The sequence below is a fragment of the Canis lupus genome, chromosome 38 (assembly GCF_011100685.1).
Source record: "Canis lupus familiaris isolate Mischka breed German Shepherd chromosome 38, alternate assembly UU_Cfam_GSD_1.0, whole genome shotgun sequence".
NCBI classification, from domain to species: domain Eukaryota; kingdom Metazoa; phylum Chordata; class Mammalia; order Carnivora; family Canidae; genus Canis; species Canis lupus.
The window spans coordinates 18,625,716-18,649,026 of NC_049259.1; the positions used below are offsets into that span (position 1 = coordinate 18,625,716).

The following is a 23,311-nucleotide window of genomic DNA, read 5'->3' on the forward strand; positions in this document are numbered from 1 at the left end:
TATCCATGGTGATAAAACATCCAGCCCGATCACTACAAACTATAATCCTAGAATGTATGACTCTAGTTCCCCGTAGAAGTATCACCACAAGATGATAATTGATTGTTCTTTCCAGACAGGGCCGTTTTGGTGAAATGACTCGTGGAGATACTATTTTCTTGTTCACTGGTATTTATGCAAAGATCTTGAATATAAAACTGTTCTTATCCTTTCCGAGTTGAAAAATATTTGCTTTTCCACACCATCTGATGTATTTTCTCTTGCAGACATCTAAGGGCTTTGTGATACAACCTAGTTGCTGTTTTAATGTCGTCCGTCAGGATGCTCAGGCCAAGTGTTGCAGCAGATTGCAGGGGCACCTTATGTTGGGTTTTCTGGCACAATCCAGTCTTTCTTTTGCTCACCTTCATTCACCCTAGCCTTCCTCCATACTGGCACCTAATAGTTTGATGGGCAACACTGTCATTCATCACGCGTCTTTTCAACTTCTTTTCGGAGGTTGGTGAGACGTAGAAATCCGGTAAGTGGGATGATGGAGGTAGACGTTGGTGCCATGACGGACCGATGGTTGAGTTGTCTGGGGCCCTGGGCCTCCTCCAGCCTAATTGTGTCACACCACAGAGGCAAGGCCAAGATATAGGTGTGGCTTGTGGCATCAGAACTGTGCACCAAGCTGAGCCTCCCTGGCATTGTATAGCATGGAGCAGGTGAAGGTGACCTGAGGCTGCTGTGGCAACAAGAGGACCAGGGCAAGCCAATGCCTAGTGTAAGTCCCTTCAGGCAAGAGAGTCCACGCTACTGCTACCTCCCTGGATGTTCCTTACGTGGCGCAGGATCTGCGGAGAGGGATGTGGGAGACAGGTGAAGCTTTCTCTCTATTCTACTAAGCAGCCTCCCCTGTGCTGATGACGAGGCGGGAGTTAGCCTGTGGTTGCCTTAATTGGATGGCTAATTTGCAGCACGATTTCACGAGACTCCTGGGCACCGGAATGTGCTCAGTCACCCAAGCAGCCACGTGCCTTGCCCTCTGCCATGGAGCCTGGCACTAAGGCCGGGCAAGTACCCAGCGGCCTGGCCGCAGCACACCAACCAAGAGGCCACCCACCCTGAGTCCTGCCAAGACCTGCAGGGAGGCTGGAGGTCTTCTCTGCTGGCTCTCTGGCATTGCTCTAGTTTCTCCTGCAACCTGGCCATGCAAATGCCACTGGTGTCATAAGGACAAAGGCAAAGGGGACGGAGGATCTGGAACAGGGCTCTCCCAAGAGCCAGACCTGAGGAAGCTTTGAAGGTCAGCTACCTCGTTCTGTGTGGCCGGGAAAGCGCCGTCTGGTGTGTGGGGTTCAGACCGAGGGCGATGCCCAAGGCCGAGCCCCAGGACCCTCTTCATAGCGAGGCCTCTCGGGCCTGAGAGCCCCACCCTTCGGGCCAGGCATCTCTAGGAAGGCTTCTGCTTACTGACCTTCCCAGCCCCACCAGCTCTTTGTACCCAGAAGGGAAGCCATCCTTCAATAAGTGGGTTCAGAACCCGTAGGAATCGCTCTGGCCCTCTGGAGCCTCTGACATGCAGCGGCTACTAGAACTCTGGCAGAGGCCTCAGACACGTTTCCTCCAGAGATCCGAGGAGAACTGGGGCCATGGCTAAAACACCCATGACAAAAAGGACACAGCAGTGCTCGTTTGGTGGCCACCAAAATAGCAGAAAGGCATCCTGGGCTGAGCTAGACCAGCGACACCCAAACCTGTCTGTGCATCAAAGTCCTCATGGAGGCCTGAGCGCTTGGCCCGGATCTGTGGAATCGCAGTCTCTGAGGGCAGCTGGATATGTCTTTTTAGAGCTCCTCAGGTGACGCTCATGTGCAGGCAGGGTCAGATCCAAGATGCTTGCTCCACATCTGGGCGGCGGGCCCAGAGAGTGACTCACCGGGGCCGGCTGAGCCGGGCCGGGGGGACCCACGTCTTCTAGCACCCGGTCCCAGTCTTACATCACCCTGGGACTGTCATGCCATCCTGGCTGAGTCCTGCACACCCAACCCCGTGGCGCCCTCAGGGCCTTCCTGACCTTGCTCAGCCCCACAGCGCTGTTCATCCACATGTGCATGCTGCGCCTGCATGTTAATCTGCTTATTAGGGGGAAAAAAAGACACAACATATTTACTTGTCTCAACAGATCGAACTCTAAGTCATGGTCCAGAACAAGGACTTCGGGCCCCACAAGGCTTGGAGAGACATCAAAGTCGGGTCTCTTCCAGAGTAGGAGACATCAGAATCTAGTGGAGACGGAATCAGGCAAATCAGCTTTGGAATCGGTTTTTGAATCTGAGCTCTGAATCTCAGTTTCCTGACATGTAAAATGTGGCTCAAAGGAGGACGTGTGATCACGTGAGTGAATGCACCTGCCTTATTAGGGTGGGTTGGGTCTGCTGGTGTGACACAGCTCTCCATCTCTCGCGTGAAGCAAGGCTGCATTTCTCCCACACGCCACAGGCTCGGGGTCAGGAGGGGATGGTGGATGGTGGGACTGTGCGGGTGGCAGAGCGATCCAGGCTGTCTCCACTACCCTCTCGACATCAGGCTTCGGGATCCACACGGAGGATCACATGCCTGCTCCCCAGTGTTCTCTGGAAGTAAGCGCGTCGACATTCCATTGGCCCAAGCAGGTTGCAAGAACACATCTAACCTTGGGGGACCCATGCTCAGAAAGGGAAGAGAATTGCCTTGAAGAGCACAAGTGGTGTCCAGCACCACATGTAGGGTCTGGTGGCAGCGAGAGCCATCACCCCACTAAGACGAGGGCACAGGTTCCTGGGCTCCCCTGTGAGGCTGAGTCACCTCCCCGGCATCACGCGGCTCCCAACGGACCGTTTTCTGCTGCATGGACTCTCCTCCTGGCTGACTCATGCGCCCCTCCTCTGGTTGAAGACTGGAAAGAAACATTTCCAACGGTCACAAAAGTATGGGAGCAAACAGCATGCGATTCCACCACCAAGCCTTCCAGCTCAGGGATGGCTCCTTCCTCCAGGCCACATAATTCCCGTCGTATTTCTAAGTGGCTTATGCTTGTCAGCAGTCATACTTCCTCGGTAAACAATGGAATTTGAGGTATGGCTTACAAGAGATACATCATTCTTCAACACATGCTTTTGACTTGGTGGGGGGGTAAGTTGACAGCATGGGTCCCCGAGCAGTCGTTTGCCAGGATGTCCTCCTTCGGCCAACCTCCTCCCGAAGAATCCTTACCATTCTCACTGGTGGAGCCCCGGATCAGGGGCCTGCCCCAGCTCTGCAGAAGCTGCTCGGGCTGCAGGTCCCCTGAAACACCAATCCAGCCACATAAAGTCAGAACACTCAGGGGGTAAGAGGGAGAGAGTCAGCCTCCAGCCTCTCCAGCTTCCATAAAGTTCTTCCCTAGAAGCACACCTGGAAGTTTCTTTTTGTTTGTTTGTTTTTGGAAGTTTCTTTTAGGGATCCATTATATGTGCATGTTACATTCAGCTCCTGCCCTCCCCACCCCCCCCACCTCCATCCCCGTCCCGCTGTCAATCAGCTTTTGTTCTGGATTTCAGGACTCTGCAGTGAGTCGAACCATCTCCTGCTCCCCTGGAGTTGATGTTCTGGGGAAGGAATAGAAAATCAAACAAGGAAGCCCAGAGGTAAGGAATTCTATTTGAGGCAGAGCCCGTGAGTAAGAAAAGCGTGCAAGGCACGGAGGAGGGGATTGCCCGTGCTGGGGAGGAGACTGCTATTTTAGAGAGGCTCCGGAAGACTTGTGAAGAAGAGACAACTAATCAGAGAGGTGAATGAAGAGAAAGTGCCAGTAATGTTATGATGCAGCTGAGTGTCCCACTGAGAGGACGTGTGTGTGCGTGTGTGTGTGTGTGTACACATGCACGCAAGTAGCAACGTCCACAGGCAGGGCAGGGTATAGGCCATCGTGTTTTGTGCATATGTGGGGCGTGAAGTTCTGTGTGCAGGACAGATGGGGTAAGAGCAAGTGTCAAGGCCCTGAGGCAGGTAGTAGATTGGCCTGCTTGAAGAGCAGCAGGAAGGTAACTGTGACCAGTCACCTGGTTGAGCAAGGGGAGGAGAGGGAAGGGATGATGGGTCTCATCAAGACAGGTCTTGTCCGCAGGAAGGGTCAAGTTCTGATGCCTCCAAAATGTAGCCCCTTTCAAGGTCCACACTGCCTTTCACTGTGCGCAGTGCGGCTCCGCTGCAGAAAGGGGCGCAGTGCCATGACTGCTGAACCTGGGGAGATGCTGGCCGTCACAGGCTCCGGGGTCGAGGCTCTGAGATGGCCCTCGGTGTGTCCCAGGGGAGTCTAACATCCTGGGAGGCAGGTAAAGCCTCCTTCCCACCCCGCTCGCTTCTACCCACACCTCTCCACCACTCATCCTTACAATGCCCATGGTTATGAACCCGTTTTACTCCTGAGAAGCTTCGAGGGCTCTTGTGGAGCCCTGCCAAGAGCCTGAGGGGTCTGTGGGGAAGACAGGAGCCCCTCCCTCTTTGGGATGGATTGTGCGACCCCGGGGCCTCCGAGAGCGGGGTGCTCTGGGAACTTCCAACACGAGGTCCTGCTGGTCAGCCCTGAGGTGGATGAGGGGTTCATAAAGCCAACCCCTCCTCGCCCAGCTCATCCATGGGCACCATCTGCTCACTGCGCTCCATTGCCCTGCTAATTGTTTTTCTTGGCATTCCAGGGTAGTAGGTCACGTTAGATTCTTTTCTTTCAAATAGTCTCCTGACATCAAAGTGGAAGGGATGTAAGGTAAAGAGAAATAAATCGGGGAGGATTCCGCATGTTTCACAACCGCTTTCATGTCTGGGATGTGCAGGAATGCCGGGGTGGGCACAGATTCTGTTATCTCCCCCGGTTCAAGGAAGGGCGGTGGGTGGGAGTGTGGTATCCAAATGCAGAAACGATCTGGACAGACAGCAGGGCAGCGGGCTGCATGAAAGCAAGAGTCAAGGGCAAGATTTTTCAAATTGAGATAGCTGGGTGGATAAGGGGGGGCTGAGGCCGAGCCATAAAACATGCGAACTGGTGGGGGTGTGGCCCAGCGGTGGGAGGTACGCAGTGACCAGGAATGTCCACGGAGAGAGCTGAGAGCTCATTGCTTATGTGTGAGCTGCGGGGAGGGGGCACCACCCCGGCTGGGGCCCCCACTTTCTCACCTGTACGGGACAGCGTGGCATTCCTTGTCGCAGGTCTTCCTGAACACTTCTGAGCTAGGGCACAATTTATTCTCTTCCGAAACAGCAAGTGGTCAACTGAAGAACTACATGTGATTTCAGTATTAAAGAGGGGTTCGGGGTGGCGGGGGAGCCCTCGAAGGCGTGAAGGGTCAGGTGGCAGCAAGAGCCATCACCGTGCTCAGAGGACGAAAGCTAAGGCTGACGGACAGGTGGATTGTAACATCTGGAGGGTTGGGAGGGTTGGGTTCACGTCTGTTGCCCAATGAGCCCATGAGAGTGAGGGCACACAGGGTGCAACACAACTGTGATTTTTAAAATTTTCTCCCTGTCTCTGCCTTTATTTATTTATTTATTTATTTATTTATTTATTTATCTTTCTTTTTTTTTTTTAAAGATTTCATTTATTTATTCATGAGAGATACAGAGAGAAAGGCAGGGACCCAGGCAGAGGGAGAAGCAGGCTTCATGCGGGGAGGCCGATGTGGGACTTGACCCCGGGGACTCTGGGATCACGTCCTGGGCCAAAGGCAGGTGCTCAACCACTGAGCCACCCAGGCGTCCTTCTGCCTCCTTTTTTCTTTTTTTTTAAAAAGATTTTATTTATCCATTCACGAGACACAGAGAGAGAGATATAGAGGGAGAAGCAGGCTCCATGCAGTCCGATGAAGGACTCTATCCAGGACCCTGGGGTCACAGCCTGAGCAAAGGCAGACGCTCAACCACTGAGCCACCCGGGCTGCCCTCTGCCTCCTTTTAAATGCAGTTCACATACCTCTTCCTTATGGTGCAACTTGGCAGTGTGCCTCAAAAAAAAACTTCAAAACCAGGGGCGCCTGGGTGACTCAGTGGGTAAGCCTCCAACTCTTGGTTTCAGCTCAGGTCAAGATCTTGCGGCGGTCGTGGGATCGAGCCCTGCGTCTGGCTCCGGCCACAGCGTGGAGTCTGTTTCGGATACTCTCTCCCTCCCTCTCTCAAATAAATAAATAACATCTTAAAAAAGAAACAAACCCACAAAACTTCAAAATGGTCAAACCCCTTCCCCCAGAGGTTGTACTTCTAAGATTGTATTCCAAAGAAATGATCGGGGGCTAGCTACCATTAATTGAGTTCTATGTGCCAGACCAAACCATTTCAATATATCATTTTATTTTGGCCCAAACCATTTCAATGTATCATTTTATTTTGTTCTCCACAATCACCTATACAGAAGATATTACTATCACCATGCAGCATGTGAGAAGAATGAGACGTAGGAAAATTTAGTAGATTCATACATTTAGTAAATTTAGTAAAGTTACCGTGACCAAGAGGTAAAGCCAGGATTTGAATCCACGTCAGTGATTCCAAAGCCTATTTCCAACCTCGACAATCTTCTCCGTCTTTAGGAACAAATACAATGATTTATGTTTAAGGACTGATTAAACTAACTATGGCTCATATGTCATGTATGTATGAGGAAGACATGAAAAGTGAAAAAGTGAAAAAGACATGAAAAGTACAACACTTTGTCATGGATATCTATATTGTATTAAGTTAAAAAAATAGGTTATGAAACATTGTGTACAATGTGAACCTGATTATATGAAAAAAATGAGAGCAGCTAGGTGCTGGTGAAGTAAAATGTTCACATTTGCTATATGTTAATATGCAATTGTGGGTGATTTTTCTTTTCTTTTCTTTTCTTTTCTTTTAGTTTTTTTTTTTATTTTTATTTTCTTATTAATGCTTTCTGTTGTCTCAATAATTTTCTTAAAAGTAAGGGCCTGGCTTCTTTTAACCAGAAAAAGGTAAGAAATGTCCCCCCAAACAGCTTGCTTTTTATTATAAAATTAATACCTGATCGGTATTGAATTTTTGGAAACTATCTGAAAGTAGGAGGAAGGAAATAGTTATTCTAATCTCCCTACTTAGCCGTCCAGGGACAACTATTTGGGTGTATTTCCTTTCTGTGCATGGTCTGTTTATTGGTTTCTTTTACATAGTCATTCTCAGGTTTAAATAGGAGCTACGCCGTTTCAGTGGCAATTGGGAGCAAGAAAATTTTATTTCTTGTTTTAACTGTCTTTCTCACTTGACTGTACAGACTGTGAGGGCAGAGATGTTTATTTTCGTGTTCTTTCTTGTATTTGCAGCCTGTAGCTCAGTGCATAGCACTTTATAGATGCTCAGTAAATACTTGGTGAATGACTAAGTGGTGGGGGCCAGCCAGGGGGGCTGGCTCCTGAGTTTTGCATAATCGCAGCAGAAGTCCTGCTTTGCAAGAGTTAGGAGAGAAGGTCCCTGAGGCGGGGCAGGCAAGATGGGGGGCCATGGGGGAGGATCTTAATGCTCATGGTTGGAAATTGAGATTTGACATATAAGGCCACTGGGACTCACTCCGGCCTTCCAAGTGGGGATGTTATATGATCAAAACCAGTGAACGGAAACGTGATTCTGGCAGCTTTGAGGGTGGGTGGGGGCAGCAGAGGGAAGGGGTTGGAGGCAGGGAGGCTGGAGGCTGCCCTCGAGAAACTTCCTAGTTCTTGAGCCCCAGTATGTGCCTGGGGAGGGGTTTGGACGGTGCTGTGAGCGCGCACACGGAGAGGAAAGGGTCACCCGGGGCTCTGCTTCCAGGGCCCGGGAAAGGAATGAGTGGAGGCAGAGACAATGCAGGAGGGTGGGGCCCAGGGCTCGGAGGCCCCCGTGCCAACAGCCCAGTGAAAGTGCCATTAAAGCAGCACCCCGATCCCCTCCCCCCCACCTCTTTTGGCTTCTTGGTTGCCTGGGTGTACAGAGGAACAAATTTGTGGTGTGGACAAATTCCAGGCCAGTCATCCATCATCCACAATGAATACTCACTAAGCACTCATCACACACTCGGCAGCCTCGCCCTTTCCAAGAGAGAGTTCTGGAAGCAGTCCAGGGGTCTGCCCAAGGTGACTTGCCAGATTCTCCCTTGAACTTTGCTCCCTCCCTTGCTCCATTCCCTGTTTTCTTTTAATTCAGAAAAAGCAACAACAAACAGTTCTCAGCGCCCCTCCCTCCCTGGGCCTCATCCCTCCCTGCGGTTTGGCAGCTGAAGCTCCTTGGCCGGTGGGGAGATTACCTAACCCGGCCTGTGAAGGGCCCAGCGTCCAGCGGTCTGGGCGGGGCCGTGCACCCCTGGGGAGCAGGGTTCCCCGCCCCGCCCCGGGGGCCCCCGCAGCCTGAGCCACCCGCCCCGGTGCCCTCCCTAGGCTGAGCTACCCGCCCCGGATGCCCACCCCCCAGGCCAAGACACCAGCCCCAGCCCCCCAGCCCGAGACACCCATCCCGGACCCCCCTTAGGCCAAGACATCCAGCCCGGGCGGCCCCCCCAGGCCAAGACACCTGCCACGGGCTCCCCCAGGCCAAGACACCTGCCATGGGCCCCCCCAGGCCAAGACACCAGCCCCGGCCCCCCCAGCCTGAGATGCCAGCCCTGGGCCCCCCCAGTCAGAGACACCTGCCCCGGATCCCTGCGCGCTTGGGGCTGGGGGGGAGGCAGAGCGCAGACGGCCAGGGTTCGGCCCCCCACGAGCACAGCCACCCCGTGTCCAAGCCTCAGTTTCCTGCTCTGTAAAAGGGGAGTGAGGGCGCCTGGACCCCTCACTGTTTTGCTGTCAAATTCCAATGCGGGAAGCACCAGGAGGGGTACTTGCAACGTGTACTATAGGAGTCCTAGCATTTAATGTTGTTGATTATTAGGGTTTGGAGTATCAGCACATTAAGGATCACGTGAGGGCTGCGAGGTCCTTCTCAGCTGTTCATGGGGCCCTGTGCCGCTTGACCTGACGCTGGGCTTGCACCTTCCCAGCCTCAGGCCGTTTGGTGATCCTGTTTTCCACTATTTGCATCGCATTATGGACCGAGAAAAAAATCAAAATATTTCATGTTTTCAAAAGCAGCAATATGCAAAAGCACAGTAAACCCCACAAAAGTAGAAATGCTTGCCTTTTAAATTAAATAAAATTTAAGTCGACGGACAGGACAGTGGAAGCATGGGGATGCATGACCAAGGAAGGGGGGTCTGGTGCGCAGCGCTGGAAGGCAAACAAAGCCACGTTTCAAGATTCCCTGACCATTTTCTTCCATGCCACTTAGGTGTGACCCCAAAGCACAGCTGGCTGGGTGCTATTCACAGCCCCCCCCCAACGGGGCTCCCACCACACCTGTGCCTATCTCCAAGCACCCCGAGCACTGTCCTGCAACCTCTGCTTTCCTTGGTGGGCTCCCCCAGCAGTCTGTGCACTGCTTGAGGTCAGGGGCTGCGAGAAGCAACCTTGCAGCCCTGTGGGACAGCCCCCCTGGGAGCCCCAGACCTCGCCTGTGGTTAGGGAATGGGTGGGTGGGCGTGGCCAGGTGGGCGGGGGCAGGGTGCTCTGTGGAGGTGGTGGGAGGAGAGGCTCTTGGACCTCTACGGTCCCCTGTCCCCTCCTCTCCTCTCTCCTTTCCGCACCCAGGAGGGCTGCTGCGTCCCAGCAGCTTCAGGTAAGCACAGCAAAGGTGAGGGTCTTGCTAGTGTGATGGGCTTAAAAGGAAACAAGATCTAACTGTTGTCAGGCTTATCTTGTGATCAGTTTGGGAGACTTCCTTCTGGAAATAACTGGTGAGAACCCATGAAATATGTTTCCAATCCTCCTGTCAGGCTGATGGTCACCCCGATGACTCTAAAGGGAGTCTGAGAAATCTATGGGATGACTGCGCCCAGAGGATGAGCCCCCGCTGTCAGAAATTTAGGTAGCTGGAAAATCCAGGGGGCTGTCCCTCCAGCAGCTGTGGTCACTCACCTGCAAGAACCAAACTACTGGGTCTGGCCTTCGTGTATCTCTCGGGGTGAGGGAAAATATGAACTTCTGAGATTTCCCACTGGAGGCCTTACTGAGGAAACATGCCAAGCCTGAGGCCTGGTGCTCTGTCCTGCTGGTGACCAACGGGCTGTCAGGAAGGGGAGGCCGTGCGGCCTTCCCCTCCAGGGGACAGAGGGGAGCGAGTTTGATGACAGTGCACGGAGCTGGATCATGGATCTTTCCAGAAAATTTGTTCCGGGTCAGTTTATTAAATATATGTATCACTCTTAAATAACACAGACTTGGAATAAACCATTAAACATTTTTTAAACTTTAAAATACAGGAAATCTAAGCTTGGGACGCCTGGGTAGCTCGGGGTGTGATCCTGGGGTCCTGGGGTCAAATCCCTCACTGAGGTCCCCACAGGGAGCCTGCTTTTCCCTCTGCCTGTGTCTCTGCCTCTCTCCGTCTCTCATGGATAGATAAATAAAAATCTTTAAAAAAAATGAAGTTCTTAAAAAAAAATCTAAGCTCTATGTCTTTTGATTAAGGAAAGATGTTTTTCTTTCTTTTTTTTTTTAAAGATTTATTTATTTATTTATTTATTTATTTATTTATTTATTTATGAGAGACACAGAGAGAAAGAGGCAGAGACACAGGGAGGGAGGGCAGGGAGCCCGACGCAGGACTCGATCCCAGGACTCCAGGATCACACCCTGGGCTGAAGGCAGGCGCCAAACCACTGAGCCACCCAGGAATCCCAGAAAGATGTTTTTCTTTCTGAAGGTAATACATCTATGTGAAAAATCAGCGTGTGCAGGGAAGCAAATGGAATGGGAAACAATCCATCGTCGACGGAGCTACATGAACGTTAAGCGTTGTTAACCTCAGGTGACCCACATCACGTGCCAAGTTGTGCAAATGATGCAAAACCTCACCGACCTGGAGCCTGAACACAGGACTTTATTTGCTTTTGTCCTTTGGAGGCTGCCTTAATTTGGGGGCCCACAGTGGAGTTGCTCTGGAAAGCGCCCCAGGCACCCCGGCCTCTGGCAGGCCACCCTAAGAGGACACACAGATTGCAGGGCAGGGGTCATCTGCCGGTGGAAGAGGCGGTGACGTCCCAAGTCCCTTAAGAGGGATAGGGTTTGCCAAAGAAACACAACCCCCTGGAGAGCATCAGTGCATGTGGGCGCCGTCAGGCAACCAAGACCTGGAGTATACTTAGCTGCACTGGGGGACCTGGTGGGGGGTAAATCCAGAGTCTGAGCTGGTGCCCTCACGAAGCAGATGAGGCCTCGCTGTGCCCCTGCAGCTACCAGGGACCCTGTCTTAATGCAGACCCGTCTGCTCTTACCGGGTCCTCCAAGAGCCGGCGGAAACGTTTTGGGTTGGAGTCTGCTCTGAGGTTGAAGTACTTGCGGCCTGTGGGAGTGAGAGGCTTGGCTTATGTGGGGTACTTTGGGGTCACACTATAAATTAGAGGGACAACTAAGACCAGTTTGTGAATGGAAACAATTACGGACAGCCGCCTTAGAAGTTACTCAATGAAAACTGGAGGAAAAAAAAAAATCAGTCCTGGGCAAGAATGTTCAGCATACCATGGACCAGACGGAAGGGTTTTTTTTTTTTTTTTTTTTTTGGACTTCTAGGAGAGATTTATTTGAAAAAAATATTACAGCATATAAAAACTACATAAAGTCTCGATTTCCACTCATCCAGTGGTAGGTTTGATATAACGCACAAGACAAGAGGGCTTCTTTAAGGGGTTGTTGAAGACATTGGCCAGGAACTGTGGCCCGTGGATCCCATTGGCTCCGAACACACAACTTGGAAAGAACCATGGCAACCTAGAAAGTTTCACTTGTCCCGCTTATGATTCCAGGCTGAGCGCTGACAGATTTTATGTGTGAGTGGAGAAGGTCGTAAACCCCGAGTTACCACTCCGCCCCTGCCCTGGCTCTCTCTCCAGAGCTGTGGGGAGACTGACTGGTGTGTATGGTTCCTGCTTGCAGACCGGTTTGTCAGCTAGTGGAGGACTGTGGATGGCCCAGCACTGTGGAGGGCCTAGCACTGTGGAGGGCCCAGGACCGTGGAGGGCCCAGGATGGTGGAAGGAGCACATCCATGGAGGGAGCAGGGCTGTGGAGAGACCAGGACCATGGAGGGCCCAGGACTGTGGAGGGACCACATCCATGGGGAGACCAGGTCCGTGGAGGGAGCAGGACCCAAGACCATGGATGGACCAGCACTGTGGATGGCCCAGGACCATGGAGGGCCCAGGATCATGGATGGATGGACCACCACTGTGGATGGCCCAGGACCATGGAGGGCCCAGGATCATGGATGGATGGACCACCACTGTGGATGGCCCAGGACCATGGAAGGACTAGGACCATGGATGGATGGACCACCACTGTGGATGGCCCAGAACCACGGAAGGACCAGGACTGTGGAGGGCCCAGGACCATGGATGGACCACTACTGTGGATGGCCCAGGGCCATGGACAGCCCAGGACCATGGAGGGCCCAGAACCATGGACAGCCCATGACGGTGGAGGGACCAGGTTCATGGAGGGACCAGGACAGTGGAGGCACCAGGACCATGGAGGGACCACCACTGTGGATGGCCCAGGACCATGGACAGCCCAGGACCGTGGAGGGCCCAGGACCATGGATGGACCATCACTGTGGATGGCCCAGGGCCATGGACAGCCCAGGACCATGGAAGGACCAGGACGGTGGAGGGACCAGGTTCATGGAGGGACCAGGATGGTGGAGGCACCAGGACCATGGAGGGACCAGGACTGTGGGTGGCCCGGGTTGGCAGGAGAAACACACACATGCACAGGGTCTCCTGATTCAGATTCTGGGACCGAGCAGAAGTGTTGCACTGTGAAACCCATTCACACCGATAAAAGAAAAGGAAATGCCGATTGGGGGGCGAGAACAAAATTGTGGGAATTGCTTGAACTACTTGAGAACAAGTAAGGTTCCAGGCCTTTTAAAGATATTCACATAAAATGAGCATGTTGGTTACACCGATTCAAAAACATTTTTTTAAAGATTGTATTTATTAGAGAGAGAGAGAGAGAGGGAGCAGGGAAGGGGCAGAGGGAGAGAGAATCTGAAGCCGACTCTGCCCTGGGCGTGGAGCCCCACGCGAGGCTCGATCTCACAACCTCGAGATCATCACTTGAAATGAAAGCAAGAGTGGGCCGCTCACCGGGCCGGGCCACCCACGCACCACCACCCGCATTCAACGACATAAAGTAGCTCCTGCAATAACTTGAGGTGCCAACCCACCTCGATGAGGGATTCTAGACCAGCGATTTTCTGGATCATCGCTTTATGAAAATTCAAGCAAATCGAGTGCCCTCCCTCCCGGGGAATCACTCCGGAGGTTTTAGGGGAGCGGGCTGCCCTATAGACTCAGAGACCTGTCCCACAGGACAGGGGTGCTGCTCCAGGGCGATGGGGCTTCCCTCTCAGCCGCCTCCGGTCTCCGCCGTCCCAACTGCCTACAATTCTCCGCTTTTCCCCCTCATTATTGTATTGTCTGTGCCTCAGTGTCCTCATCTGTGAAACGAGGAAATGACAGTCGCTCCCTGATTTGGTTATTAAATGGGTTTTCGTAAGTAATACATGGGAAGCAGTTGGAATAGGGCCTGTCGTGTAGGAAGTGCTCAACCTCATTGAGGTTGTTTGATACTATTACTGTTATATCTGTTTCCTCCCCTTCTTCCTGACGTGGATGCTGATAGAGTTTCACTTTCATGGGCATTGATACCCAATGGGAAGTCCCATTTTCTTTTGGCTAGCAAAATAACTGAATCTCAGCAGATTTCCTGCTTTGGGCTATTTTTGGATATTTTCATTGCTGCGGATGCCTGAAGGACTCTTTGATTACTTATGGGTTTGTGGCTTTTTTTGGTGGGGGGGGGGCGCGTTGAATTGAATTAAATTGAATTGAGATATTAAGCGTCCAAATGCCGAATAAGGAAAGTGCCCCTGGATTTGAAAATAATAAAAGTGTATTTCGTTAACAATTTGAATAGCCTGGACTCTCCGGTAATTTGCTTTTGTCTTATTTCCAAGGAGTCTGAGTTAGCGAGGCATTTTATATGTGCCGGGGGCATATTCTCTGTGTGTTTGCATGTCCTGTCCAACTTGGAGTTTATATTGTAAAGGGGATAGGGAAGCTTATATTTACAGCCAAATTACTAAATACTGTGAATTTCGTGTGGGGAAGACCTACTTGGAGGTGGTCTGCCTTTGGCATGTTGTCTTTATTGCCAGCCTCCCCGTGCAGAGGGCAGGGGGTGCCCTTGCGAAAGGTTTTTGTCACAAAATTCTTTGCTTATTCATGGACTTGCTTGTTCATTTGTGAAGCATGTATTTTTTGATGCCTCACTCTGGGCATGGGGGGAACAGCAACAAGCAAGGCAGCCCCTAACGTGTGGCTCTTACCTTCTGGTAGCGGAAGCAAACAAACAAACAAAATCAACCCATAAATAGCTGAGTGATCAACCCAATGGTGACAAATGCTATGCAGACCAGGTGAGTCTGCGCAGGGCAGAGATGGGGGCAGAGGGTGCTTGTTAGCTAGAGACACCTTCTCTGATAAAGCAGTAATTGAACAGAAACCTAGAGAATTGAAGGCACGAGGCATGTAGGAAAGGAAATGAGCGGGGCCGGGAGAAGGGAAGCAAGTGCAAAGGCCCTGAGGGGGGAGATCATGATCAAGAACATACTGAAAGAACCAAGAAACTCCAATTTTAAAAAAAGGAGAGGTGGGCAGCCTGGGTGGCTCAGCGGTTTAGTGCCGCCTTCAGCCCAGGGCCTGATCCTGGAGTCCTGGGATCGAGTCCCACGTCGGGCTCCCTGCACGGAGCCTGCTTCTCCCTCTGCCTGTGTCTCTGCCTCTCTTCTCTCTGTGTCTCTCATGAATAAATAAATAAAATATTAATAAAAAAGGCAGAGGGATTTGAGATATGTACAGGGTTGTGGTTCAGCAGGTGTGAAGCTCCGATTTGGGAGAACGAATGTTCTGGATGACAAGAAATCACCTACTTATGTTTATATTTATGTTTTAAGATATGCCAGGATCAGAAGGTTTTATCTCATTTGCCAAATTCAGTTGACTTGAAGGGGCCTTTTGGAGGTTGTTGTGGAGCAGGAATTGCAATGGCATCTCCGCTCACTGCTGTGCTCGTTAGTTGTGTTGTCCATGGGAGTGACTGGATGTGTGTGGGGTTGGGTGGGTGGCACGGAGGCCTCCAGTTTGCCATCCTGGAAGTAGGGTGGCTTCAGGAGAACGTACATCTGGGTTTCCAGGAGATCTCCCTCTTAGGAGACGCTGGAAGACTGGGAGAGACAAGCACCCGCAGTCACTCCTGCCCTTTCAGCCCTGACCATGCCCACCCCACCCTGGTCCCACCTCCTCACATACCTTCCTCCTGAGTGTGGACACGTAGAGTAAATAGGGCAGAGGAGGGTTCAGAGAGGCTCCCCCAAAACTATTTGCACCCCCCCAAAGTTTCTTGGGAAGGAGACTAAAGCAGGGAAGTCAAATTTTTATTGTCCGTTAGGAAATGAAGTGAATTCTTGAAACAGGAATCCATGCCCACGTCTGCTAGGGATGGACTGTGTGGGCTCACACACGCACCTCTGCAGAGCCATGGTCCCCAGTCCCCAGAACAGGTGGGAGGGGTTGACCAGTCAGCTTCTCTGGTCCTGGGGCCTGGCGGCCTGTCGTCAGTCAGCGGGAGGAGGAGTGGCTCCCAATGGTCAGCTCAGCGTCCCTCCTCTGCCCTGTCCCTGGCGCTGGTTGTCTTGCCCGGAGCCTCCACACCCAGGTGGGCTGAGAGTGGGAAGAGGCTCCCCTTTGCATCCCCCCTCCCCTGCATCCCTCCTCCCCTCCAATGAGTGCAGTCACCTCCACCAAGAGCAGTGCCTGGTGGTTTGAACACCCAAGGCTTGACTGGGTTAAGCAGGCGGCCTTCAGCCTAAAAGGGCCTGATGTGGGTGAAGCAGGGCAGCAGGCAAAAGGAGCAAGCGCTGGACATAAAAATCCGAGAGAAGGGACTCCTGGGTGGCTCAGTGGTTGAGCGTCTGCCTTCCGCCCAGGGTGTGATCCTGGAGACCCCGGATCGAGTCCCATGTTGGGCTCCCTGCATGGAGCCGCTTCTCCCTCTGCCTGTGTCTCTGCCTCTCTCTTTCTGTGTCTATCATGAATAAATAAATAAAATCTTAAAAAAAAAGATCCGAGAGAAGAGGTGAGACCAGGATGCTGGCGTTTGCATAACCCCATGGGGGTGGAGAAAGAGAACACAAAGGTTTAGGTAAAGTAGCTTTCTTTGCTTTGTATGTTTTGGGATAAATATATTTCATTAGACATTTATCGTGTGCCCAGGACGGTGCGCACAGGCAGGTACCTCTCAGGGTGGACGCGGCCCGGGGCGCGGGGCCTGGAGGCCGGACGGCACCCTCGGGCCTGGCGGGCACGCGCCACCAGGGGGCGCCCGAGCTCACGGCAAAAGGCCGGTCCTGCCCAGCGGGTCCGCGGGATTCTTTCTTTTTTTTTTTTTTTTGATTTTATTTATTTTTGTTATTTTTAAAGATTTTATTTATCTATTCATGAGACACACACACACACACACACAGAGGCAGGGACACAGGCAAAGGGAGAAACAGGCTCCACACAGGGAGCCTGACATGGGACTTGATCCCGGGACCCTGGGGTCAGGCCCTGGGCCCAAGGCAGGTGCCTAACCCCTGAGCCACCCAGGGATGCCCTGGTCCGTGAGATTCTGGGAAAGATGGGCCGTGCATCCCAGGGATGCGGCTGCTCTGGGGGGGGGGTGCTGGCTCCCCAGCTCCAAGGCCCCCCGCCCGCCCGCACCTCTCCCGGCCCTTCCCCTGCACCTGCTGCCCTGCATTTTGCATTTGCAATTTCAATTTTTTTCCCCTTCTGGAAAATAATCTTTACCGAGATCCCATAAGCCACACAATCCGCGCCTGACCTGAAGGTGTCCTCTTTCTTTGCCATTTGGTCTTTTTTTTTTGGTGTGGCACCCTCCAGACCGGGCCTCTTTCCTCAGATCTGAGCAGCTTGGGCGTCCTGTGCCTCCTTCTCTTTGTGCCCAACGTGGCTCTTTCTCTTTTCCCAGGGCCGGCGCTGCCTGGGAAGGATTTGTGTCTGAGAATTGTTCTCTGCCGGACCAGAAACAATTATGAAGATGCGCGAGCGTTTGACTCCGTCTCGCCAGGCCCTTGTGGGGCAGTGGGTATTTTTATTTTTCTGGGGTTCCTTTGTCTGGGAGATGGGGTTGAGGGGCTGGGTGAGAGCCCTCAGGCACTGTCCCCCAGCAGGTACAGGTGCGGGGCTGCCCGGCTGGAGAGAGACAGAGTGCCAGGGCCCCAGGCTGAGCGTAGCGTCCCCAGGGGGATGAGGCCCGAGCCCATCGTTGGTGCCCCTTTCTCAGCTTCCACCCAGTGGTATTTCTTTGTTTTTTTCTTACATGTAAGTGCACGTGAGGCATTTATAGACTTAAAATTTCCAGGCAGGGGGATCCCTGGGTGGCTCAATGGTTTTGCGCCTGCCTTTGGATGAGGGCGTGATCCTGGAGTCCCGGGATCGAGTCCCACGTCGGGCTCCTGGCATGGAGCCTGCTTCTCCCTCTGCCTGTGTCTCTGCCTCTCTCTCTCTATCATAAATAAAAACAAATAAATAAATCTTTAAAAAAAATTCCAAGCAGGCCCTGGGGGAGGGGGGGTCTGGGATCCAAGATCCCTTGCGAGTTTTAGACCTGAGAGAAATTGTGTATTGGTTAGAGTCCCGTTGTGGAACAGAAGCCACCCCGGTTACTTAAGCAGTGAGAATTTAATATAAACTGTAGTTAAGTAGGCTCAATTAATAGGTCACTAAAGAGGTGGGAAGAGAACACTAGGTTATCCTAAACGTAGGAGGCCCTGTCACCTGTAGGAATTAGAATTTAGGACCTTGGCGGGGGCAGCCAAGTGTCCAACTCTTGGTTTCGGCTCGGGCATGATCTTGTGGCAGCGGTGGAATCAAGCCCCACGTTGGGTCCCGAGCTCAGCGTGGAGTCTGCTTGAGATTCTCTCTCCCTCTGCCTCCCCTCTCCACTCACTCTCTTTCTCTCAAATAAATTAAAATAAAACTTAAAAAAAAATTAGGACCTGGTGGACCTGGGACCCACACCTCTGAGGATGGGGCATGGCCAGCGGGTATGTCTCTGAGCTGTGGACACTGGGGAGGCAGACGGGCTTCAGCTGCCATCAGGGGATGACATTGCTACTCTGGGATGAGGAAATATTGCGGGGGCAGCCCCCAGAGCCACAGACCGAAGCAAGGAAGCCCAAAGAGGCAGACTTCCAGGAGGAGATGAATCCTTTCTTCCACCATCTTCACCTACTGGAGCCTAATGTGGAATCATCCGGAAAAACAGAAATATGGTGTGCAGAAGGGTGATTTTAGAGCTGAGAGGCCATGGCCTAGAATCTGGCATGGTGTGCTCAACTGCAATAGCAGAGGGGGTCAGGTGTGGGCAAGGGCAAGGGAGGGACACTCAACCAGTATTTTTTTTCTTTTCCTCTCCTTTTTATTTTTATTTTTTTTTAATTACTGATACTTCAAGACTAATAGGTCTGATGATGAACCACTGCGATGTCAGACTGGCTGCATGGGACAGGAGCTTATGTGGCTCCTGCACAGGAAGAGGGCGCCATCCTTGTCCATCATTCCAGAGAAAGTTCTGTGGAGGCTTGCAAGTGCCAGAGGCCTCGGAGGCGGCTCCTCTGAGCTGGGAGGCCCATCAGACACCCCGCGAACAGGAGAGCTGCCTCCCTCTTGTGGACACCTGCCGCGCCGCAGCAGAGCAACGGGACCGCCTCCTTGAACACCAGGAATGAGGTGGGAGCTGGCTGGGAAAGGTCAGTTGATCCTCTGATGTCGGTGAAGGAGCTGTCAGCCCTGGTTCATGGGGACGATACCTTTCTCCAAAAGGGATGACAGTCTCATCCCTTGAGATCTAGATTCACTGCTTGAAGAACCCAATGGCCTATTTGGTCAGGTACAGAGGCCCAAAGCTAAAAGACAAGCCTATCCCTCTCTTTTTTAAAATTTAAATTTAATTGATTAACAAAATGTAGCATTAGTTTCAGAGGTAGAGATTAGTCTTAATATAACATCCAGAGCTCATTCCATCATGTGTCCTCCTTAATGCCCATCCCTCTACCACCTCCCCTTGGGGACCTTCAGTCTGTTTCCTATGTTTAAGAGTCTCTTATGGTTTGTCACCCTCTCTGATTTTGTCTTGTTTTATTTTTCCCTCCCTTCCCCTATGATCATCTGTTTTGTTTCTTATGTTCCGCATACGAGTGAGATCATATGGTAATTGCCTTTCTCTGAGCTAGGTAAGTAAGAAAACTTCTTACAAAGGAAGAAACTTACTTTGCTCAGCATAATACCCTCTAGTTCCATCCACGTCATTGCAAATGGCAAGATCTCATATTTTTTTGATGACTGAGTAGTATTCCATTGTGCATATACACAATCTCTATCCATTCAGCTGTGAATGGACATCTGGGCTCTTTCCAAAGTGTGGCGATTGTGGACACTGCTGCTATGAACACTGGGGTGCAGGTGCCCCTTCGGGTCACTACATTTGTATCTTTGGGGTCAGTTCCTAGCAGTGCAATTGCTGGGTCGTAGGGTAGCACTATTTCCAACTTTCTGAGGAACCTCCCTACCGTTTTCCAGAGGGGCTGCACCAGCTTGCATCCCCACCAGCAGTGTAAGAGGGTTCCCCTTTGTCCACATCCTTGCCAACATCTGTTATTTCCTGATTTGTTCATTTTAGCCATTCTGATGGGTGTGAGGTGGTATCTCATTGTGGTTTTGATTTGTACTTCCCTGATGTCAAGTGGTATTGAGCATTTTTTCATGTAACACAAGCCTATCTCATCTAGACATCTGCCCTGGGTCTTGGAGTATCCTTTAAAGTGGGGTGGGGGGGCCGACTTTCTCTGTAAAGGGCCCAGATAGTAAATACTTGAGGCTGGAGACCTTACCGTGTCTGTCTCAATCACGCACTCTGCCAAGGTAGTGGGGCAGCAGCCATGGATGGTAACCAAACAGAAGGGTAGGTTGTGTTCAGATATAGCTTTATCAGTGACACTGAAATTTAAATTTCATATAATTTTCACCTGCCATCAATGTTACTCTCCTTTTGATTTTGTGAAATTGTTTTAAAATGTGAAAAAAAAATCATTCTTAGCTTGCAAGCCTGACAAAAACAGGCAGTGGGTTGGATCGGGCCCATGGCTAGAGTTGACGAATCCTTGATTTACAGTCTTCAGCCTTTCAGGTCCTTACGTGGTACCACTCAGTGTCAGCTAAAATCCTTAAAGTGGCTCCTGCACTACCTTAAATTCCCAGAAAGTTAGCCATGTATCCACAGGACCCAGCTCCTGGGATCGCATGGGTCATGGCACCAGCCTGAGCTTTCTGTTCCCTGTTTTACAGGTTTGAGGGGGCTTCCAGGGGAGAAACTCTGACTCTCAATTCCACCTTTTTTCTAACAAGACAGAGAGTCTTGATCTCACTTAAATACCTGGTGCTGGGTTCTGACGAATGGAGGTTTCCATCTGAACCTAATACGTAGCATGAAGAGTTGCATAGAGACCATTCATCATTGAAGGGAAGAATGTCTCCAGATATCTTTAAATAACACACCCCCTCAATGCACTGAAAATATATGATGGGTTTAGTGACAATGTGATTTTTACGTGGTTTCCCCGAATCCCAATCTTTTTCAAAAGCAAGCTGCACTGTGCTACAACTTCTATCCAAAGCATGGTTTCATTTCATGGATATTCAATTTGGAGATTCCAGTGGAGACAGGATAAATATGAGGCACCCTGAAGGATCTGAAAGGGTTTTTGTGGAAAAAAGCTTAGAGCGGCCTTACCTTTTGGGTCGCAAAGCGGGGAGTGGGTGTTTGTGTTTTCTTTCAGGTGTGCAGAGAAGTTCTGGAAGGATAGCTAGCAAGAACTGAATACCTGGTGGATGTGGGGGAGACTCTTCGCTGCATCTGCTTCCGGGCCCTGGTTGTGAGCCCTCTCTGCACCTGCCTTTTCCCTTCTTCCCTCCTCACCTGTCAGCAGGACCTGACTCTGCCAGGTTGCGAGGACACAAGGCTCCCTAAGACACAGATGCATGTGTTGCCAGCGAAGGAGCCAGGCGTCTAAAGAAAAACTGGTAATATCATGTGATAAATGCTAAACAGCCCGTGAAGGGACCCAGAGGAAGTGCTAATTACCTGTCTAGGAGCGGAAGAGGTAGGTGTTCAACGGGCGCGGAGGAGGAAGGGAAGGGGACTCCTGGCTGAGGACGCGGCCTGCGCCCGAGCCCAGGGCTGTGCCCGCAAGAGTCCGGGTGATGTCTGCAGGGCTGTTTGGGGTGCTAGAGTGGTCGGGGGTGGTGTCCGATGTTGAGTCCATGGGGGGCAGAGAAGAGAAGGGGAGCAGGGGTTGGAAGGGGGGGTGATGAGGCCTGCAAAATCGGTTGGGGACAGTGTGTGAGAAATTTATGCTTTTCTGGGGCTGGGGGGCTGGTCAGGGTGTCCCTCAGAGGACTCAGAGCAGTGAGGGCACTGGGCAGACAGACAGGAGGCCCCCAATCTGTGAAGTGGGGGGCTGGACTAGCCGAGCCTGGGGGTGCCTCGCAGGGCTGACATTTCGCAAGGAGATCAGTGTTTGTTCTCTTTGCGAAATCGCTAGGCCGACTGCTGAGGCTCAGCCAGGTGTAGGGGGAGGCCTCGCACCCGGGCCTCACCTCGGGGCGGTGAGCAGTCCTCGGGCCTGTTGCTCAGGGGAGAAGAGGGAGCAGGCTGGGGAGAAGTCACCGCCTGGGCCTGGGACTGAGTCAGTGGCCCAGCCAAAGCCCGCTACCCAGTGGGAAGAAAGATGAGTCGCTGAAGAAACTGATGGATGAGCTCCTCCCTCCCCACCCTGCCCAGATGTTCTGGGAGACTCTGGCTGAACTCTGGGGCACACCCATCCATGTTCCTGGCAAGCATGGCAGGCTGGAGTGTTTCACTACCTGGCTTTTAGCTGCTGCTGGCGCAGACCCAGGACAGGAGGGCTTAGGCCTAGCGAGGACTCTGTGATGCCCGGAATGGGCAAGACCCCTCAGGTGGGTGCCCTGCTGTCGCCGGAAGGACCCGAGGGCAAAGGTTTAGTCATGGACACTTGGCAGCTCCAGACAAGGGCAGAGTTTTTTTCAGGCCGATGTTCAGGGTGGATCTCTCTCTACTTGCATATGAAATCAATGAGATAATGGATGTGAAAACATTTTGAAAAGTCACCAAACTTATTGCACCCCGTCCTTCGGCTCTGCCTCCTGCATTTCCCACTCCTGCCCCTGTGCCACCATTCCCCCAACGCTCCTTTGATTCCTTTTTCTCCTTCTGTTCTCCCCACACAGCTGAGCAGACTCAGCTTTGCTGACTCCATTTCTGAACTTTCTCATCCATCCCCCCTGATTTCATTTCTGCAGTCCTTGCCCTGGCCCGGGCCCCGGATTTCTTACTTATACTAGAGTAATAAAGTTTATCTGTTCTAGTCCCCCCTTTCTTCTTTTGAGTTATCAGCCACACTGCTACCAGATGCTGTCATCTTCAGCCGTATTCCTGATTATTTTACTCCTCTGGTCCAAAGCGCTCAAAGGCTATCTGTTGTCTGCAGAGTGATAAACTCTGAGGTCCAGTATTCAAGCCTCCTAGGCTGGCCCACTTCCCTGTGTTCACAGAGATCCTCTAGCTCACCTTGGCTTTCTGCCTTTTGTGCTTTCACTCAAGCCCTGCAATCTTCCTGGAATGCCTTCGCTTTCAGAAACCTCCTCACAAGTTTTTTTCTCCCTTCTCCAAGGTCCAGATGAATTATGTATGGGATAAGAAAGGCGGGAATGATTATAGTTTAGATGCATCAAAGCATCTTTAAAAAAAAAAAAAACTTATCTCATTAACGTATCCACGCGGCGTAGACTCATTTTGTGCAGGACACTGTGCTGTGGATTGGGATACAAAGGCTCACCGGGTACATGCACTCGGGCACGGGGATCTAGAGCTCCGGGGATTAAGCTAGCTTCTTTCTTTTTCTTTCTTTCTTTCTTTCTTTCTTTCTTTCTTTCTTTCTTTCTTTCTTTCTTTCTTTCTTTCTTTCTTCTTTCTTTCTTTCTTTCTTTCTTTCTTTCTTTCTTTCTTTCTTCTTTTTCTTTCTTTTTTTCTTTCTTCTTCTTCTTC

The 23,311-nt window shown here is 51.6% G+C and overlaps 1 protein-coding gene across 1 annotated transcript in view; it reads right to left on the bottom strand.

The window, feature by feature from the left end:
• Positions 1-776: 776 nt before the first annotated feature.
• LOC119868085 overlaps positions 777-23,311 on the bottom strand; it is a 30,538-nt gene continuing 8,003 nt past the window's right edge. The window contains exons 7-8 of the mRNA XM_038586443.1: positions 11,342-11,409; positions 777-836 (exon numbers count right to left, since the gene is read on the bottom strand). Coding sequence (XP_038442371.1) covers positions 777-836; positions 11,342-11,409 — 128 coding nt within the window. The remainder of the gene's footprint in view (positions 837-11,341; positions 11,410-23,311) is intronic.